The sequence below is a fragment of the Apodemus sylvaticus genome, chromosome 4 (genome assembly GCF_947179515.1).
Source record: "Apodemus sylvaticus chromosome 4, mApoSyl1.1, whole genome shotgun sequence".
In the NCBI taxonomy this organism is placed as follows: domain Eukaryota; kingdom Metazoa; phylum Chordata; class Mammalia; order Rodentia; family Muridae; genus Apodemus; species Apodemus sylvaticus.
The window spans coordinates 157,456,900-157,479,991 of NC_067475.1; the positions used below are offsets into that span (position 1 = coordinate 157,456,900).

The 23,092-nt window shown below is 35.4% G+C and overlaps 1 protein-coding gene across 1 annotated transcript in view; it reads right to left on the bottom strand.

Moving 5' to 3' along the window:
- The window catches only part of Ralyl (RALY RNA binding protein like), a 381,351-nt gene extending 365,353 nt beyond the window's left edge, over positions 1-15,998 (bottom strand). The window contains exon 1 of the mRNA XM_052180983.1: positions 15,725-15,998. Coding sequence (XP_052036943.1) covers positions 15,725-15,980 — 256 coding nt within the window. The 5' untranslated portion in view covers positions 15,981-15,998. The remainder of the gene's footprint in view (positions 1-15,724) is intronic.
- Positions 15,999-23,092: the final 7,094 nt, after the last annotated feature.

The window sequence follows — 23,092 nt, forward strand, 5'->3', positions numbered from 1 at the left end:
TTGAAATTAGTTTTGTGATTTTGTGCTTCATATAGATAAAGTAGATTGTCAACTGGTGGTTAAACAAGAAATTCATAAAGGTTCAGGAAGTAAACAAAAAGGAGGGGAAGAAATGAGAACACATATGAGTTCAAAAGAGAAAGGAAGAGAAAGACGAGAGAAGAGGGAACAGAGTGGGAAACATAGGAGAAGACATTTGAAAGAGATGAGAAGGCTGATTAGAATTAACCATAAAACCAAATTTTAGGAAAAGATCTTTTCAACATACTGTTTGAAAAATATAGTGTCACATAATTTTTAATACAGAAGTATTTAAATGTAGACAAGTTTGCTTTTAGATTAATAGCTTCATACTACTCAGAATTTCTTAAATATTTTTTCACTGGAGATATTTTATTGGACCTTGGGCTTAAACATACAAATAAGTATCCAAGTTAAAAATATTTAGAAGAATGCGAATTGATCTATCCTTGTCTCCTTGTACTAAGCTCAAATCCAAATGGATCAAGGACCTCCACATAAAGCCAGACACTCTGAAGCTAATAGAAAAGAAACTGGGGAAGACCCTTGAGGACATCGGTACAGGGAGAAAGTTTCTGAACAGAACACCAATAGCATATGCTCTAAGATCAAGAATTGACCAATGGGACCTCATAAAATTACAAAGTTTCTGTAAGGCAAAGGACACCATCAAGAGGACAAATCGGCAACCAACAAATTGGGAAAAGATCTTCACCAACCCTACATCAGATAGAGGGCTAATATCCAATATATATAAAAAACTCAAGAAGTTAGACTCCAGAAAACCAAACAACCCTATTAAAAAATGGGGTACAGAGTTAAACAGGGAATTCTCACCTGAAGAACTTCGGATGGCGGAAAAGCATCTTAAAAAATGCTCAACTTCATTAGTCATTCGGGAAATGCAAATCAAAACAACCCTGAGATTTCACCTTACACCAGTCAGAATGGCTAAGATTAAAAATTCAGGAGACAGCAGGTGTTGGAGAGGGTGTGGAGAAAAAGGAACACTCCTCCACTGCTGGTGGGGTTGCAAATTGGTACAACCACTCTGGAAATCAGTCTGGCGGTTCCTCCGAAAACTGGGCACCTCACTTCCAGAAGATCCTGCTATACCACTCCTGGGCATATACCTAGAGGATTCCCCACCATGTAATAAGGATACATGCTCTACTATGTTCATAGCAGCCCTATTTATAATTGCCAGATGCTGGAAAGAACCCAGGTATCCCTCAACAGAAGAGTGGATGCAAAAAATGTGGTATATCTACACAATGGAGTACTATTCAGCCATTAGAAACAATGAATTCATGAAATTCTTAGGCAAATGGATGGAGCTAGAGAACATCATACTAAGTGAGGTAACCCTGACTCAAAAGGTGAATCATGGTATGCACTCACTAATAAGTGGATATTAACCTAGAAAACTGGAATACCCAAAACATAATCCACACATCAATGAGGTACAAGAAGAAAGGAAGAGTGACCCCCTGTTCTGGAAAGACTCAGTGAAGCAGTATTCAGCAAAACCAGAATGGGGAAGTGGGAAGGGGGGTGGGAGGACAGGGGGAGAGAAGGGGGCTTGCGGGACTTTCGGGGAGTGGGGGGTTAGAAAAGGGGAAATCATTTGAAATGAAAATAAAAAATATATCGAATAAAAAATATTTATTAAAAAAATGTGTACTGATTGTAAGTGTCTATAAATTAAATATTTTGTTTCCATATATTTTTTTCATTCACTACACATAAAACATGTATGCTTATGGGCTGGACATGCTTATTTGTTTTTATATAAAGAATTACACTTTAGCTGGGTACTTCCTACTGAAAGACACAGAGCATTGCCAGTAGTTTTTTTTTTAGTTGATTGACATTTTGATTTAAAGTCTTCAGTGAGGAATTCATGTTTTATACAAATACATAGGATAAAGTGGCAGAAGTATGCCTTGGGTCATTTCATAAATTGCTGGAAATTCTTTCTTCATCTCAAATCAAAATTCATATAATAACTACTTTTAATGATACTCAAGTTACCACCTCAAAAGAATGATTTTCAAAATCAGTCATTCTCAAATAATACAATTCAAGTTATATCAATTTTATCTTTACATGCTGAGAAATGACAGCAGGAAATAGTAAAAGTCCTTGTTTCCTGATATTAAACTATTATGTGTATAATAAGATTTCTTCAATTTGAGTAGAAATTTCATATAGGGAACTAACACACTGTAGAAATCTTCCTCATTTGGTGAACAAAGACAAACATCACCAGTTCTATGCTGTAACAGTATTCTCAAAGTCCTATAAAAAGTAAAACCATACATTTACAAGGGACATTGTTACAGATATATAGTACACGGAATTATTACAATAAATGGTTAAAATTTATGACTAACTTTAGGAAATGAGGAATATAAGTAGTAAAGAAGTAGAAAATGGTACATAAAATATGCTAAAATTTAATATAATATCAGTATTCCTTATATAATATTAATAGCAGTATATATATATATAAAATTGTGTCTGGAGTGAGATAAACAAATATATGTCTATCATATGTTTATCTATCTAGTCAACTTTCTGTGAATCCAGTCCACTTTTCTAACTTATTATATTGGCTAATTAAACTGGCTTATGTTATTTTTATAAATCTGATGTCTAGAAAGAAAGAAAACAGCAGTTTCTCAAAATAAAAATCCAAAAACTTGTTATGGTGTTAATTGGTACTCAACAAGGGAATCATATTGAATTGTATGCTCCATCCAAGAGTTGAATCCCAAAGTATTAAAAACTAAATGTAAATTGTGAACAGTACATTAAAAAGTCCTTTAGAATGAATCAAGAAATATGTGTTCATGGTCATGTGCTGTTCTAGTTTCATGGATGCATAGTGTCTGTGAATGACAGATTACTCAGAGTCATACACTGCTCACAAAGTAAGAAGACAGTGAAATAGAATAAATTTACTTTCAAGCTCAATATCTGTGAGATCAAAAGTCTAGGATAGGGACCCAGCTTTTTCTTAAAGTCATTAATTCAGCAAGGTTTCAGATGTCTTAAGAAAATGGGCCATTCAGAGAAGATATAACTTATCCTTGAGAGACTGGAGACTCTAAGGAATTTAGAGGTCAGGTGGGGTGGGATGTAGAGACATTCCAGTGGAGACAGGTAGGTGGGGAGGAGGTATGGAATGTGGAACAGTTGGAGGGTGGACTGACGGAAGGGGTGAGGGAATGAAATCTGGAGTGTAAAATAAATGAATAATTAATAATTAATTAATTAAAAAAGAAAAAAGGAAAATGGGCCTAGATCATTCTCTTATTGAAGCCCACATTCCATGCTTCTTGTGTGCCTTTTTATTCCTTTGAATAAAACTCTTTAACTGCTGTCCTTAAACTTATATTAAAATATATTTATTAGCTTCAATATGTAATTCATAAAAAGGGATTTGATGCCCAGTTCTTTGTCTGCTTGTGATTTCTGGAATTGTCTATTTTCCTTGAAATGTTTTAACCATTTTATTGAAAGTGTTAATTTATTTAATCCTCATCACAACCGTCATGTTGGCTTGGCGCCGAGCATCTCCATTTTTAAAGGCAAGTTCAATGTGCACACAGTTAGAACCTTACCGGTCATGGCAGAAGTAGTACCTGGGAAGCTGAGATACTGACAGAATCCAGTTTAAACCAAAAACTTCCTTCTTTCACAAATAATAAAAGCAATCATTTTAATTTCTGTGCTCTGGCACTTAAGATTGTAGTAACTAAGACACTTCTCAAAGATGAATATTCATGAATTTGCTACTTACTACCAAATAAGAAACAGCTAAATTAGTTGCTGTTTTCTATAAAGTGCAATTTTAGAACAGTGATTGTTTTCTGAATTATCAGAGTGCTTGACAATTTTCAGTGTATAGTAGAGTATACTATTTTGAATTTCCACGTACTTGTATATGTTGTTTCAGAACACATTTATCACACAGTTGCCCCAATAAGATGTTCTTAAATATAACTTTTCCCTTAATAGTAATCAGTAAGTATTATATTTTTTACAAAGCATGTGTTATATATTGATCATCTTCATTTACACACAGATTATATTCTAGAATGAAAATGTCTGCTAGAATAATCATCATGATTCTGTTTCCTGTCTCTATTTCATAGGTTAGGACAAGATGTTTCCAAGCCCTCAAGGAACTCACGTTGCTGAGTCTCTAACACCATCTCCTGTAGGTTTTAAAGAAGAACTGCTTTGCTTATGCCAGTGCAGCATGGTGAAAATGGTTTAAAACTCAAAACCAAAACAACAACAACAACAACAACAACCCTTCCAAATCCAGATGGAAGGACCAACAAGCTCCAGGGTTCTATTATGTATCATTATGACTAACTTCTGCTAGGGATTAACCACAAGCAATGGATAACTAATAGGACTCTTAACTACTGCTTCAGAGTTTGCAGTAACAGTCACCGGGAAGAGGCAGCTGAGCTCTCTGCCATTGTGTTTCCTAACTTAGGTTTAGGGAAACATAATGCAAATCAATCCCCCAGGCTTTCTATTCTAAGTAGGGCCAAGCATTTCCCTGCTTGACAGAACTCCAGTTCTGTAACTCACTCTGCTGCAGAAGTTTGTTAATTAGCATTTGTTTATAACATTTTAAGTAGCTCTGCCTAATTACTGGAAACTTGAAATGTGCTGTGTTTTATGGTCTGCAGAACATTGCTATTTTAACACTTATGGACTGATGGCAGCGAAGGATGAGGATGAACAATTCTTAAATAATTACCAGATATTGTGTGTATTCTCTGGATGCTGCAATTGAGGCTTAAATACTGTAATTTCATCATGGTCGTAAGAAGTTCTACGATGTTTCTCCTGATAAAAATATGCATTCTCTTTAAATTTTAGAATGTTTGGATTTCCTTATTTCTCAAATGAAATTAGCTATATTTACTTGAAATAAGGTAAGGCAGGAAATTATTTTTTAAATATGCGAGGGAACATCTTAAACTTTTTGAGAAAAATACATGAGCAAAATTTACTTATAAATAAAATGTTATTCCAAGATACTAATATAGAATTGTGACATTTCATACAAGCCACAGAAAAAAATATAGTCTTAATACTCACCCATGATGAATTTCTTATAATTCCTTCTGTGCTATTCAAGCCCTTCCACATTGTATACACAAATTTTTTTCCCAAAAGCAAAAGTCACTATTATTATTTCAGTCAGGCATCCTGAAATTCATAATCACTTAGAATGTCTATATAAATATAACATACTAGAACATTGCAAGTGTAAAATACAGGGCTTCATTAGACAATTATTTAGGGACAGAAAAGTCTAGAATGATTTATTGATAGATTCAAAGACTAAGGCACATTTAAAGATTTACTAGTTAAAATGTTTATATACCTATTGCCAGCAGTCCTCAAAATAGATGAAGGATGGACTTTTCATTGCTATCTTGAGAAGCTGAACTTGCTAGCCCGTCACCATAAGCAAGGATGCTGGTTATACATTCTTCAAGGTGAAATAAAAGCTCACAGCCTTGCCTTGCTTTTCATCAGTCCAAAGTGGTAATAGAGCTGTATAATCACGTCTTGCTAAAACTGCTCTTTATAACCAGCAGCATTCTTTAGATCTTTCCTACAAGATTTTGATACTGAGAAATCCCCACAAGGTTTCTGAAGTTCTTCAGGGATCAGCAATAGAATAAATACATTGTCAAAAGTGATTATCTGAACTTGTCATTTTACCCTAGGCCTTTGTCAATCTATCCTTACTAGTTGTTCAAGCTCTGTATCTAACTTGCACCTGAAGGCATGTACTAGAAAATAATACTTCCTCAAATAGGGAGGGTGATACAAGTGGAGAATGAACCAATGTTCTCATAAATAAAATACATATGCCAGAGTTCATGAGGTTTTAAAGAAACATATTAAAGTGGTATTGATAAATAGTATACATCTGAAATTGAGTGTTCAGTACCCTCAGAACTCATAGTACTTTTTTTTAACTTAAACACCTATATGAATCCCTTTTTCTTAACAATTTTAAGTGGTTTTCTTGTGGATACGAATGGATCAATTTAATGAGTAAGAAATCATATCTTTAAAAGGGAGTCTACTAAGATTATGAAGAAGAGATCAAGGACACTTTTACCCAGATATACTATTAAAAATAACAATACTAAAATAGATGTGCCAATTTTATAGGCAGGCCAATTTTTCTTGGTTTTTTTGTTTCTTTGGATAAAAAATACCCTTTATACAGAAGGTAGGTTATGTTTATAAATATATCAAAATTTCTCAGAGATTTAGTTTTATTTTTTGGATAAGTATAATGATATATCTTTAAGTGGTTATGACTTATTATGAAAATAGCACAAAGCACTATTTTCATGTATCTGCATTTACTAAAACTACAGACAATTTCTGAAAATAAATGTTTATCTGGGCATTTAGTTTGGTTACTTTATATCAGAGATAATTTCTAACTTTGGGTTATTTTCTCTTTAGAAATGATAGGTAATTTTCAAATGTATTATTTTATCACAACTTAGAAAGGATGCAGCTAGGATCTAACACATGAAAGGGAGGAATCTAAATGCACAGTAGAGGATTCCAACTGACAGAATTGCCAATTCTGATAAGTAATATTATAAAAACGTGTATCTGACTACAGGTAGTACAGAGAAAGATTTAAATCTCACTATAGAGAAATAGATAGTGTATTACTTAAGAAAGAGAATTAAAATACTAAACAATTCAATAGAAAAGAATTATAGTTATATTGTAACACACCGGGTATTCTAAATCTCATGATAACAAAGAGATTGAGGTTTCACATATGAGGCTACCCTGGGCAGTAAAATGAATTCAAATAAGTATATGAACTATATAGTTAAGACTTTCTTGAAAAAACAAGTCCTGGAGATAGATACAATTATGATTATAGAATTCTCTTAGAATCTTCAAGGCTCAGTGTACTGTACTCAACAAGTCAGGGGGAAAAGCAGTAAATAACTTATTCAAAGTTTGCTAAGTTTCCATTCTCAGAGGACCTATTTTATGCAGATGTCCTTTGTGAATTTGAAATTAGTAATTGGGAAATGAATGAACACATAAAAAGATTTATATGGAGTGACAAAATAATATTATGCACATAAATGATACATTACCAAATAAATAATATAATTGTCAAATTAAATGTAACCAATGTGAAATGGTCATTTGAAGTCAATCTTCATAATAGTTAGGACTCTATTTTATTCTCTCGCTTCTTTTCCATTAGCCAGGTTATTCCACAGTGCTCTCTGGCAGAATTAAGTCTGCATGTATAAACTTTCATTCACCTGGGATCAGTTTTCTGTTCACCTTCATCCTTTTAAATTGGTTCCTACTCTGTAGAGAAAACTTTCATCAGTCCTATACTGATCACATTTTCAGATAATGCTTCTACCCTTGTGACTTCTTATGTATTATGTATAGCATTGTCTTAGTTACTTTCCATTGCTCTAATAACACACTATAACCTAGGCAACCCACAGATGAAAGCATTGAATTTTAAGCTTTAGTTTTAGAGGATTAAAATCTTTGAACACTGAGAGCTTAAATCTTTATTTGGAAGTAAGAAACACAGAGAGAGAAAGAGACAGGGCGTGAGAGGAGGGAGAAGAAGTGGGAGAGGGAGGAGGAAGAGGGACAGGTTGGAGACTATAAGTATACTTTGAAACCTCCAAACCCATTTGTAACAATATATCTCCTCCAGGAAAGTCGTGCTCCTAGTCCTTTTTAACAGTTCTGGAACAGTTTTAACCAACTGGAAACTAAGTATTCAAATACATGAGCATATAGGAGCCATTGTCATTCAAACCAGCACATGTAGTATAGAACGATGTTGCCAAAAGTAAGTTTATATACACATTTTCTATAGTGTTCCTGTGTTTATTTTAGAAACTGAAGTCTCCCTACATGAGTCTTTTTAACAGCATATGTAAGCAATGTCATAGATACATTCTATCTTGTTCTCTATTACTGAAACAATAGTATTTTCATTTTGATATTTTTAAAAAAATATTCCTTATAAATACATTTCTTCAGGCAGTAAAGAAGCCAGCTGTGGACAAAGATTTCTCTTGTCCTGGTCTCTAATAGCAGCAGCTTTGGAGCCTTTACCAGCAGATGAAATCAGGAGATGTGAGCCTGTTGTAATGTTAACATCTCTCGCTTGAACTTGCAAATCAGAGACTTCCAAACATGCCATCTCCAAACATGGGTTTTTCAGAGAGTAAATGGACCATGAGCATTCTGCCCTTACTGTTTTGTCTTCTCCTGATGAGTTTGCATGGTACTGGTACACTGGTAGAGTATGGAAAGTCTGAAAGTCAGGGTCTCCCTGCTAGAAGTTCATCACTGAGGTTGGATTCTTACAGGATATATCTTATTCCCTGACCCACACTTTTTGTCTCCCTGTATGCTTTCCAAATTACAAGATGTGAAGTGCTTTCTACTTATTTTCTGAGGTCTTCTACCATCTAGATGCAAAAGCAGTAATGCATCTATCCTCGACCGTGAGCTGGAATTATTAGTGAAGATACAGGCTTTCTCCTTTTTAGTTGTTTTTGTTTGTTTGATTTTTTTGCTTTGATGTTGTTTGTTAGTTTTGGGGACTTTGCTTGTTTTTCTGGTATTTCAGTACAGTGATAGTAAGATAACTAGTTCAGAAAGAGAGGATACAGAAGATAGATTCTACACTTACAAATGATGCTTGCAAAAAAAAATGTGTTTCTTTTTTGTTTATTCCTACTATTTAAAGTCAACTTCCAAAATTCGTGATTTATGTTAACTTCAGCAACAGAACAGTGAGATAATCTGAAAAGACAGACATTACAAATGCTTATTTATAGCCTATGAGTAATCAACCAGCATAATTAGTAGATGTGTGAAATCAGCACTGATTTGATTTATTCAATATCTATCCTGATACATATGACATTTTGGTACAAAAGAAGAATTTGTATAACTTCAGATCCACAAATAGTCAATATAAAATATTTAAAAGTTTATTTATTCTTTAAAGGAATGTATTTCAGGGTGCAAAATTCTTATGATTATAATTAGATTTATAGTATATTAATATTATAAGGGTTTTTATAATAACAAATGTTAAAAACCAAATTCAGTGAATATTAACAGGGTATGTCATAATAGTACTTTAGTAATTTTATATTTTGCTACAGTCAGTTAAATAACCAAACTGAAATACCTTTTTATTTTATAGAGATGACACTTATTGTGCATTAATAAATTGTCTAGCTGTTGTCAGATTTTTGAAGTCTGTTTAGTAATATGGGCCAGGAGCAACTCATTTTTTTAGCAGTCTTTGATTCTGTCTCAGTGACATGAATTAGGAGGATGGGCTATTCTGTTCAGCAAATATACACTGATATAACCAACAGTCCCTTTTTTGTAAATCCACAATATGACATTATGTTAAAAGTCAGCATTACCAAAACGTGACTAGGTAGGAGTTATGCTACCCAAATATGTATGATAAATATACGTGTAATTATGTCTCCTTAGGGGCCTTAGGAAGCCCATCTGACCTGGGAGTGGAAGGAGACGAAGATGCTGCTGCACAAGGAGGGCTGGGGGCACCACCATTCCTGCCACCATTCCTGCCTCCATTCCTGCCACCCCACAGCAAGCGCAGCGTGGAGGAAGCACCCTATGGCCATGTTTTGCTTTTTTTATTTTGCTCAGTTTTGACAATTATTTTCTTTTGGGAGGGAGGTTGCAAGGGCAGAGGGCAGATAAGAAGGGACAGGGAGATGAGAGCAATTGGGGTATGTGATGGGAAACACTCAAATAAATATTTAAAATATTCTTTTCAAAAAGAACTTTTAACTTGTTGAGAGAGACAGAGAGAGAGAGAGAGAGAGAGAGAGAGAGAGAGAGAGAGAGAGTGTTAATAGGGGAAAGGAGAACAATCTTAAGATTGTCACAGTCTGAATAGGTAGTTGGTGTCATTCGAAGGTTGTCTGAATGTCCTTTGCTCTATAAAGCAAAGGTTCAGGCTTTCAATGAAATATAAATGATAGCTGAAGTCACATCTACCTCACCATTGGGTCTGGGACACGTTTTAAATAAAGGTCGTCAATGATTTCAGTTATTACGGTTTCAATTGTATGCAAACAATGTGGCTCCAACAAACCAGATGAAATTTAAGGATACAAAATGCAATACTTTTATGATACCACTAAATAGAATATTTGCTGTAATTCATCTATCTTAATATTAGTATCTTGATTAATTTATAATTTAAATTTTTTCATATGTATGAACTAATTGAAAGAAACAAGATACAAAGAACAGAGTACTATTTGTGTGCTTTCATAAATCTATTGAAGAAATTTGTAAAATCGCAAGTATAGGAAACTAATGAAATTTAAAAGAAATAAAATAAAAATAGCAGCAAAGACTTTGTTTTTGGTTTGAACAGCTAAGTATTTTTCCTTTAATTACTCTGCAGTAATAATAAACAGTGAAGCCAACCCCTAAAGAAAAACATAACCCTAGTTAAATTATTAATCCATATGTTATATATTTTTAAAAACGACAGTCAGGGAACATTGTATTCTATTGAAGTTTCTCATTTTGGCAAAATGCATAGACCACTGAACTAAATGAGGGTACTTTCTTATATGTTCTGAAATAGGATTTAAGAATCCGAATAACAGAGTAAGAATTAAAAATCCAGAGATCAGGACTGTCACCTAATCTGGATTGCAAAATCCAGATTAAAGTGAATGCTAAGCTCCAAAAACCACAGTTAATCCATGTCCTGAGATTTTAAGATAAAATTTAATGCATTTAAAAGTAATAATATCTCACCTTATATGGATTAGAAAAGCATGGAAATTATATCTTTATTCTGCATGTCAAAACAAGAATTGCATTAAACTTTCATACTAGATGTTTTCACTAAGAATAAAACACTCTCTGTGTAAATAGATATATGGAATTGATAAAATAAATATTCAAATATTGACAGAACAATCCTCATCATGTTGGCATGCCTAACTTTCAGTTCATCTGTAGAACATTTCCATCATGCTAATAATTCAGTTGGAGACTGACAGTGAGACTTGGCTAAATAAATGATTCTATAATTCAGGGAGAATTGGTCAGATAATATCAAACTAAAAATAATTTTTTCCTAAAAGATATGTGATTCAGCTATTATAAATAGAGAATTTTGCATTAAATCATTAGCATTAGTAGTGTAAGATTGGTCATTAAAGTACTTTACAAATAAGATGTCAGCCATCTAACTTGGAAACTTTAGAAAGATGGTGATTGTTAGTATATTTTCTGCTTCCACAATAAAATACCTTAGTTTCACTGCATAGACAGTCAGGGAAGTATATTTATCAGACTGGTTCTCCTACCAAGCTTTCAGTCTCAAGGTGAGTTAGTTTTGAGAATTCTTTCCATAATGGCAATGATTCAAGAGCTGTCCACCCCTCCCTTTGGTTTTGTAGCAGTTTCCTCCTTTACAGTGTTCCTGAACTTGATTATGAACTTTTACCAGTGACAGTGGAGCACAGCCATTTGTTGTTGAAGTGAAAACAAACCAACACTAGACTGTGCTGTTGTGTCAAGTTCAAGCTCCTGGAGAGACAAAGAAGGATGTATGTGGAAACCACGCCACCCTCTCTATCAGCTGACCATAAACCTGTGGAGGCCAACTATTTAGGACACATGCTCCTATTTCTGTCCTCAGAAACTCTGTCCTTTGCAGTCGTGTCTACAGTCTGCTGAAGAGACCTCAGTAAAATAAGTTTGATGGGTAATACTGATTGTTAGCCTGACTGGACTTAGAATTACCTGGACAACACACCTCTTGCAGAGTCTTTGAAGGAATTTCCAGGAAAAAGTGATTTAGGATAGAACACTAAAATTGGTGATATATTCCTACAGGCTAGAACCCAGATTCAACAAAAGTGTAAAAAACAAACAAACAAACAGAAACATGTTCTGAATGGCAGAACTCATTCTTTTCTGTTTGCCTTCTATCAAGAAAGGAATAAAACACAATGGCTATGCCTACTTTGTTTGTGGAATTTTGTTGAACCAGCCTCCCATGCACAGTAACTGAGGATGAATGTGGGTATGTGGGTTGAAAAATGAAGCATTAATCACACGCTACTATGGAGTCAACTCCAACTCAAAATGACTGGGTATCATGCCTTTTCCTCAATTTCTAGCGATCAGCGTTTAATAAAAGATGGTGCTTACAGACAGAAATATAGCATGGCTGTGCTCTGAGAGTCTCCACCAAGCAGCCAACTCAGATAAATGCAGGTACTCACAGCTCAACATGGATGAAGCGTGGGGAGTCTCTGACTCAGACAGTTGCAGGTACCTCAGCCTAACATGGATGAAGCGTGGGGAGTCTTATGGAAGAATGAAGAAAGGGCTGCCACTGCTGAAGAGTACAGGAACCCCATAGGAAGACCAACAAAGTCAACTAACCTGGAGGCTACAGGCTCTCGGAGATTAAACCACCAAGCAAAGAACATATTTGGGCTGGACCTAGGCCTCCCCACTCAGATGTAGCATATGTGCAGCTTGATCTTCCTATGGGCTCCAAACAGGGGTTATCTCAAAAGCTGTTGTCTGTATGTGGGATATGATCTCATAGTTGGGCTACCTTGTCTGGCCTCAGTGGGAAAGGAAACACCTAGGCTTGTAGCACCAGGATGAGCAGATACCCAGGGAGACCCCCACCTGCTCAGAGGAGGAGGGGTTGGGGGGATGAGGGAGGGACTGAACAGGAGTGACAGTGAGCGGGATGAAAAGTGGATATGTAAAAAATAAAGAAAGAAGGAAAGAAAGAAAGAACAAAAGAAAGGAAGGAATGAAGGAAGAAAGGAAGGAAGGAAGGAAGGAAGGAAGGAAGAAAGAAAGAAAGAAAGGAAGGAAGGAAGGAAGGAAGGAAGAAAGGAAGGAAGGAAGGAAGAAAGGAAGAAAGAAAGAAAGAAAGAAAGAAAGAAAGAAAGAAAGAAAGAAAGAAAGAAAGAAAGAAAGAAAGAAAGGAAGGAAGGAAGGAAGGAAGGAAGGAAGGAAGGAAGGAAGGAAGGAAGGAAGGAAGGAAGGATGAAAGAGTGGTTATATTCAGACACTTGAAATGAAAAGCAAATTTATCAGTCAAATTGCAAAGCAACTGCTTTGTATGAAAATCTTCACACTTAGGCAATAAAATAAAAAATAAAATAGCTAATAAATTAGCTTCCATCTAAATAAATAAAGTCTTTAGCATGGATATGGATATAATTCTGATTGAGGCATATGCTTTGGTGATTATCCCGAAAGAAACACTGAAAAGGGCCATAGGTGTGTCTGAAGCTAATATAACACCATTGCAGCCAACATCTAACTCTGCTTCTCAATGAACAGAAATCTGAGACCATCATTCCTATCCCTTGGCTTTGTGAAGATAAGACACTAAGGTCGGAGATATATATGTGATAGTGATAAGACACTAAGGTCAGATATAAATATATATGTGATAAGACACTAAGGTCAGAGATATATACATGATAAGACACTAAGGTCAGAGATATATACCTGTCTTTTTGTCCCATGTTTCTGGAGATAGTGGTCTCCTGAGTGGTGACAGAAATCAGGACCCTTTCTACAGTTCATACTTTTAAAAAATAATAAACAAATGTCTTTCTACCAGGTTATGCTAGTTTCACAGAAGTGGAGATACAGGCAATAGATTGAGTCTGAAATTACCCAGAATGTGGCTCAGAAGGAGAATTTTTTATTATAATACTTTATAAAGAAGCAAATAGTCAGAAAACTCCAATATCAAGCTATGTAATGGAAATGTAGCTATGAAGAAAACCAAATGGAAACCTGGAAAACAGACAAGACTATTGGAAAATACCTTCCTTTATGCAAGAGAAAACGAACAATGCAGATAAAAATACAAACTGGGATTTCACATAATATGCTTAGGGGTTTATATCAGATATGATATTAAAACATTTTGTTTTTACAATTGTACCTCAGACTTCCTCACATTTTAATAACTACCATAGCTTCGTGATGTTTTATTGTTTGTCTCACTGTATAACCTAGATAAGTGCCTCAACTTCCTTGTCACAGTATTTAGAACTCTTCCTCTGTTTCTGGCAGAAACATTTTCCTGAATTGATGACATTTGATAGTATAGTATTCTTCATTCTTGTCTAATTTGATTACTCAGTACTTTTTAATTCTTTGACAGACTGTTTCAATTTTTTGCTTGTATACATGATATCCTAAACAAAATATCTCATCTAAATAGTAATGATACCAATGCATTACATAGTATTCAAGAATCTGTAGTAAAGACAAGAATTTAAGCCCATCAAAAAAAGCCTCTCAGTGGATGTAAAGTTTGCAGCAATCAAGGGAACAAGAAACTAGCAGAGTTTAACAGTCTCTAAAACAGGAGCAATCCTGCTACGCAGGAGGCATCTCAAGGCTGCAAGCAGAACATAGAGCTGTGATTGAAGATGTGGCTGTACAGATACTCACACAGCATAGATGGTTCATAATGGAGTAGAAACACTTTCTGTATATATTCCTTAGAGGATTAAAGCAGGTTGATGACATAATTTGTTTATAAATAAAGTAGAACATTCCAGAGTGCATAGATCTAACAGAGCTTTTCCAAGGGCCCTGGTATTCAGTGGTGGCTGTAAGAGAGCCTATAGCCAACTGAGGTAAAGGTGCAGTTTGGGATGTACTTAATATGAGATATCAGAATGCATCTGAAATATAGGTAGAAGGGAGGGAATGGGAATGGGGTTTTTATTTTAAAAACTACATTTGGGGATTCTCATAACAGTTACAAAATAGAGAAGTTATAAAACTGTGTGTGGGTGGATCAAGTTATATTTAAAGATACATGTTAAATATTCAAGAAAGTATATAATCAATCTGAAAGATGAATCTTTCCAGGATAAGAAATATAAACTAGACAAACATTGACAGATTATATTTTTCATATGGGAAAATAAATACTAATATAATATTTTTGTCTCTTTGATATTTTCAAATGTTTTCTTCTCATTTTTATTTCACTTCACAAAGTATTGTCTGAGCAAAATTTCAGTATTGTATCTCGGACAAAAAGCAAAAAATGAACACAGGATGCACCGAGAATGGTGTATACACAGTCCCTAACTGTTTAGGGAAAAAATTGAGTTGAGAACTTTTCTAGTCTGGAAAATAAATTTCCTTTTACTATTTTAAACCTTGCCCCCAAATAAAAATTGTAAATAAAGAAAATAAATTATCCTTTTAGAACAAATCTCATATGCAAGATCACTAAACTTAGCATATGTTTGTGAAAGTTACACACTACTTCAAGTCAAATGAACTTAAAACACATTCATACATTGTGCTTCACTGTATCAGAATTGGTGGAGTTTATAACTATCACAACAGCTTTAATTACAACTTTTCGTTGTAAGATTGTAACAGCTACACATAAATGACACACACTGAACTGGACATGTAACTAGTTAAGGACCCGAAAAATATTACAGAGCTGCTAACTGTTCACATATTTAGCAGAACAACCAATGCGGGTATACTGGAAGAGAGGGGGGGTCTGCCCGGAAGCACAGCTTACCGAGAGGCTGGCCTGCAATGACCCTGGCGTTTTCTCCAGCCACCGCAGCTCTCGCATGACGCTCACTCATATACTGAACGAAAGCGTACCCTTTGTGAACGGAGCAGCCAACGATTTTCCCATACTTTGAAAAAATAGCTTCAATGTCGACCTTTTTGACGATGGCTGTATTCAAATTGCCGATGAAAACCCTGGAGTTGATGGACTTGGGGTCATTCTTATTGGTGACGTTGCTTGTTTGTGTTTTGCCCGTCATGGTTGGTTCACCTTGTTTTAATCCTTAAAGAAAGAAACAAACAAAATGATCAGAGAATAAAATAACAAAATTCAACAAATATCTCTGGCTTTGAACAGGTTGCAGTTTTCATCTGGAAACAAACTCCTGATTATTATTAATACCTTTGTTTAAAAAAAGTAATATCAATGGTACATATCACTAAACCCTATTGGAAAATTCTCATAATTAATTACATAGTTTTTGAATGCCTCAATTTTGGATCTAATATTCAACCCCAAATGATTGTTTCACAGTTGGTTATAATTTCAAGTATATTTGTTTGCATAAGAAATTTAAGGAATAAACCACTTTATTCTGTGAAAAGACTAGTAAAGTCTGCATGTGCAAGTCTATCAAAAAGGGATATATAGTAATACGAGCCCTGTATAATGTCTGAGCATAGGCAGTGTGCTGTTCTATACTCTGGGGCAGACACTCTGATTATCTGCTTCAGCAGAGGGATCATAAGTTCAGAAGCCAACAACCGATTCCATTAAAGGCTAAGAGAAAGAAAAAAGAAAAAAGTGTTAATATCAGGAGTTGGAATAGGATTGTTTTGCGTGAACAAAGAATGATTAGTTCTGTTCATGATATTCAACGCAACCAGCCATTTATGTTACCACAGTTAAATGTAAACAAGAGAGATATACATCCATTATTCATCCAATAATCCGAAAATTACACAGGAAACTGGAGCTTTTCCTCCTCAGCTTTATGTTTTAAGTAAACTCAATAAAAAAATTACTCATTTTTTGTTTGGATGCCTTAAAATCCATCGCCATATTTATTGAATGTGGATGTTTTTCCAGGCACCCTCTTCTGCCTGGAGAAATGCTTATGTGAAGAGAAGCCTTTGTAGAATTATACTCTTACGTGGGGAGCAGCGCTGCTGAAGGCTGGCCGACAGGACATTTTCTTGGTGATAGTTACAAGCATGTTTATACACACTATTTTAAAATATTTCAGCTATAAACTAGCAAGTGAGATGGCTTAATAATCATATTAAATAGCACTTTTGATTTAATTGTTAATCTCATAGAAATCTCAAAGCCACAGAAATTGAGTATGCTTGAAAATTCACTCATTATGCATTTAAACGAAGTGCTCCTGAAATGCAGCACAGGTTAGACACATCAAAATGCTTCAGATAAAGTGGCTCATTATCGTCTGAAGTTATTATAACTTCGCTTTAAAACAGACCCATAGCATTATAATAAAGGTAGACCTAATAAACAAAACATTAATCCATTTACATAAAATGCCTTACATAATTATTGAAACAAATGATTTTAAAATTGCCTTATATTATTCCAACTTAGCTACGTTTGGCTTGCTATTTCATCAGGAAATATCCAAACAAGAATTGTAGAAATTATAGAATACTTTTTTCTAATCATCAATTTGTACATATTGCATAAATCAAGACACATTTTTGAAAATGCAACAAAAAATTAAGGTACATACTAAAACATCCACTTCTTTGTATAATCTATTGGAGATGACCAGTTTTTACTAGTACATGCCAATATCTACAATAAAAACCTCAGAAAACATATTTTTGGTTTTAGGTGTATGGCAAATGATTTCTGAAATATATCTGTGACATAGTCATGGCTGACATTTATTTTATAATCAGAGACCTGCTGGTTAGGAAGCAATCATGGAAACTCATAGATGAGGTCATCTGCTTGAGGCCGAAGCAATGATTTATGGAACAATTCAATGTGAGGTTGTACTGCTCTGAGATCCTCGTATAAGTGTCATTGTGCTACCGTTATGTCAACTTTTACAAAATATATGAATCATATTTCAAGACGAATTTAAAGACACCAAATAGAGCTGGGCAGAGTGGTGTACTCCTTTATACTTAGAACTGGGGATACAGAAACAAGCAGACCTCTGTGAGTTCCAGACCAGTTAGGTATAGTACATTCCTGGCCTACATAGAAAGACTCAGTAAAATGTTAATTTTTAAGAATAATTGGGAATTCTAATGCTAATACTAAGTACTCTGAAATCTGTAGGCCTTTCTCTAGACTGTTTTATTACTCTCTACAGATGGTAAATCACTGACACAAGGGGTCAGAGACAAGACTTCAAATTGTCGGAGAAGGCTTCACATGAAGATGAAATTTTTGAGGATGAGATCTATGCAGAAAAGGAAAAGTGAGGTCTGCTGAAGGAAGACCTTGAATCTATACTGATATCTAAGACTACAAACAAAGGGGTCAGGACTATAACACAGAAGAAAAGCTGTGAGCTAGTAATGTAAAAGACCACAGAAAAACCAAGACTAACTTAATTTCTTCCCAGTGTAGTAGAGGAACCACATTGACTCCTGTGTATTTATGACTATTCTTGGAAGAACTGGACCTTGTTAATGGGTGAAAACGAAATATTTTCTTTGGGATTCATGTTCCAAAATTTAAAAAAAATCACAGAAAAATTGCAAATAGACAATAAGAACATGGTGGTCAACCTCTGCTGCAACTCAAATGCAAATGGAAAGTGGCATAAACATCCTTTTAAAAATAGAGCTCAGATAAACTGTCAAATGAAACTTGCCCTCTTAAGGATCCAACCAAATAGTTCTATAGTTTTATAAGTTTAAAAGACATAACTCGTTTGAGGCCAGCCTGATCTACAGATTGAGTTCCAGGACAGCCAGGGCTATACAGAGAAACCCTACCCCGAAAAACAAAACAAAACAAAACAGAACAAAACAAAACAAAACAAAACACCCTAAAAACAAAAATAAAACAAACAAGAGAAAAAAAAAGATATAACTCCTACCCACAAAATTTCTGTCCCAAAATTTATCCTGCCTACAAGCAATCCAGGGACAGGAGACGGTGCAGACTGAGGGAATGGCCAAGCAATAACTGACCCAACTAGAGTCCCATCCCATGGGTAAGCCCCAATCCCTGACACGATTTAGGATACTCTCTTATGCATGCAAACAGGAGCTGAGCATAACTGTCCTCTAAGAGGCTCCACCCAGCTGCTGACTCAGACAGGTGCAGAGACTCACAGCCAAACACGGGATTGATCGTGAGGATTTTTATGGAAGAACTGGGGGAAGGATTGAGGCTCATGAATGGGGACAGAGATTCCGCAAGGAGATCAACAGAGTCAACTAACTGAGATCGTCTGGCCTTCTCAGAAATTGAACCAGCAACCAGGGAGCAGATATGGGCTGGACCTAGGCCCCCTGCACCTATAGAGCAGATGTTAAGCTTAGACTTCATATAGGTCCTGAAAAACTGGAGCAGATGCCCTCTCAAAAGTGTTGCCTGTCTGTGAGACATGCTCTAGCTAGGCTGCCTTGTCTGGCCTCAGTGGGAGAAGAAGCACCTAGCCCTGATGTGTCAGGGTGGGGAGGTACCCTGGAGAGCCCCCCAGCTACTCAGAGAAGAAGGGGAGGCAGGTGGGGCAGGAAATGTAGGAGGGAGGACTCGGGGAAGGGTAGTGAAGGGGATGATAAGTGAATAAAAACAAATATTACTATGTATGAACAGGAAGAAAAATAAAGATCAATCAAATGAAACTTTTAAGATGAAATAAGAAGCAAGGTAAGAAATCTTATTTCTAAGGTTTGAAACACACTCAATGGATATACATTACAGATGACAAGTCTCTGCAGGACAGATATGTAAATTTAAGGCTACAGAAATATTGAGTATGCCAAAAGTAGTAAAAAGGGAAAACACTGAAAAAAAATGTACTGACTAGCTTCAGAAAGCTGAGTGATGGTATCAGGCTGTTTATCATACAAACATTCAGTGTCCTGGAGGAGATTTCAAAAAATATTAACAAATAAGATGCCCCCAATCCTCCTAAATTTCATTAAAATGATAATATCAAAGATCTGAAAATCTGAACGTATCCTGAAGAGAGAAAAATGCAATAAAGAAACAAACAACAACAACTAAACAAACAAGAGATACATCATAATCAGACTGCAGAAAGGCAGTCCTTAGACACCATTAGGCCCTGGAAATATGCCTGCATACTGACAGAGAAATGAAGAGGAACAGGCAAAGAGATCCTGTGGCCATATAAGAGGTGACCACGACGTAACAGACTCTGTGACAAAGAAGCCTTTTTGTTTGATTTGTTTCTTGTTAATAAGTGTGCAGGGAGTGAAGGGGTCTGTGAAAGTGCTGTGAGACCAAACACAGAATTTAAACTGTTTTGCCTCACAGAAATTTCTGTGGAGTCTGAGATGTCTGTAATTATAATAGCCAAAAAAGAAATCTAAAAAGTGTATATGGTTTCCGTGTACTTGAAATATTGCAAGCACAACTTGGGAACCGAATTTTCGATGTTTTACTTAACACTTTAAGTATTACACAACTTAAAAACAGGTTGCAATGTACTAGATTAATCCTCTCAAGAACCAAATAACCCTATTAAGAATGGGGTACAGAGCTAAACAAAGAATTTTCAGCTGAGGAATACAGAATGGCTGAGAAGAACCTAAAGAAATGTTCAACATCCTTAGTCATCAGGGAAATGTAAATCAAAACAAACCTGAGATTTCATCTCACACCTGTCAGAATGGCTAAGATAAAAAACTCAGGAGAGAGCAGGTGCTAGATCGGGCGTGGAGAAAAAGGAACACTTCTCCACTGCTGGTGGGATTGCAAGCTGGTACAACGACTCTGGAAATCAGTTTGGCAGTTCCTCAGAAAACTGGGCATAATACAAACAATCGGAGGACCCTGCTCTACCACTCCTGGGCATATACCCAGAGGATTCTCCAGCATGTAATAAGGACACATGGGGTAGCTAATGTCCACTTATCAGTGAGTACATACCATGTGTGTTCTTTTGTGATTGGTTTGCCTCACTCAGGATGATATTTTCTACTTCCACCCATTTGCCTAAGAATTTCCTGAATTCATTGGTTTTAATAGATGACTAGTACTCCATAGTGTAAATGTACCACATTTTCTGTATCCATTCTTCTGTTGAAGGACATTCTTTTGAGCTTCTGGCTATTATAAATAAGGCTGCTATAAACATAGTGGCGCATGTGTCCTTATTACATGTTGGAGCATCTTTTCAGTCCATGCCCAGGAGTGATATAGCTGGGTCCTCAGGTAGTACTACGTCCAGTTTTCTGAGGAAGTACCAAACTGATTTCCAGAGAGTTTTAGCAGCTTGCAATCCCACCAGCAATGGAGGAGTGTTCCTCTTTCCCCATGTCCTCTCCAGCATCTGTTGTCACCTGAGCTACCAGGGACTAAACTACCAAGCAAAGAGTACACATGGAGGGACCCATGTGTAGCAGAAGATGGCCTTGTTGGACATCAAAGGAAGGAGAGGCCCTTGGTCCTGAGAAGGCTCAATGCCCAGTATAGGGGAATGCCAGGACAGGGAAGATGGGGTGGGTGGGTTGGTTAGCAGGTAAGGGGGTTGGTATAGGGTGTTTTGGGAGGGGAAACCAGGAAAGAGGATAAGATTTGAAATGTAAATAAAGAAAATAGCCAATAAAAATTGTTTAAAATAAAAACAGGATTCATTTGGTTTAGAAAAATAGTTTTGAAAAAGACAAATTAACACATAATAAATCTTTCCACAAGTTTTAGTAGGATTTAATTTTCTGCCTGGAATTTCAGAGCTCACTGAAGAACAATTAAAACAACATCATAACATATCAGATAGTCAAGAGAGTTACTTAACAATAGTAATCAATACAATATTCAAGAATTCAAAAGGACTAAGAATATTCACATGAAAAAAATGAGAAAGAATAAACTGTATCATAGAAGCCATCACAGAGTATTATCTAGAGCTCCTACCAGTGTTGTTCTAAAGGTACAATGTAAAAAATACTGCAAGAAAGAAAAAAATTAAACTTGTAACTGAGGAGGGAACAAGAGAGAGAGAGAGAGAGAGAGAGAGAGAGAGAGAGAGAGAGAGAGAGAGAGAGAGACAGAGACACAGAGACACAGAGAGAGACAGAAAGAGAGCACAACAAGAAGAGAGATAATAGTCTAAGAGCCGAGCAGAGATAAGGTCTTAGAGCAGGTAGCATCAGAAGTATTTATTAAATATAAGCATTCAATAGGCTCACAGATACTTAATGATCATTAGATGTAAGCATGTAGCAAGCACACAGCTATTTGTCAGCACACATAAGCAGACCTCCGTTCTCTAAAGGTTTTAAAATAGTTTGCATATATTAGATTTTTAAAAGTAAACTTATTAGTATGAGATTACTTATGTTCATGATCAGAAAATGCAGAATCAGATCTTAAACTAATGTACTTAATTAATCTTATGTTCTTAGAGGAAAAAAATCAAAATAGTATTCTACAGCTTAAATTTATTCTTAAGAAAATCATGTATAAATTTTAAAAAATTATTTTTGTTTCACAAATCACTGACAATTTTTCAGTAGCTCATAGGAAAATCTATTTAATACATGTTAAAGTGCCAAAGCAAAATCTTTATAATACTATTTTATAAAAGATCTGCTGTCAGTATTGCAATGGGGAAAAAATCATTGCAAGAAATTTGGGGGTGGCTCTCCTATTTATAAAGATAATCTTAAGCTTCAAATGCGTTTATGGCATAAACCAGTTATAGCTTTTAGTAAAGATTTAGGAAAATGTAAATTTGAAGGATTATATATAAATAGAGGAAAAAATGCAATCCCACTTTGAACACATGTGGGGATAAACAGCTTCAGTTTTAACCACTTTTAAATTATGAGAAAATATAAATTATGAAAAACCTTTGTAAAAATTTGTATTTCATATATCATTCCATATCATTTGAGCATTGAATTAGTCTTTTGTAAAATAAGTATATAATGCAAGATTTAAGTGCTTACATATTTTTTCTATATAGATGTTGATCATTTATCTAATTTCTAAAATGGAAGCTAAATAAGCACAGATTGACACAGCATTTACAGAGTCAGTGGAAGAAAGTTGCTGCCAGAGCATTCAGACAGTTGTGTGACCCACATCATTCTTCCCACCCAAAGACATTTCTGATTAGTTATTCCAAGGACTGTCCACAATTACTGTGTGATAATAATCTAAGAGTGTTGCTTTGATTTGTAACAGGAAACAGAG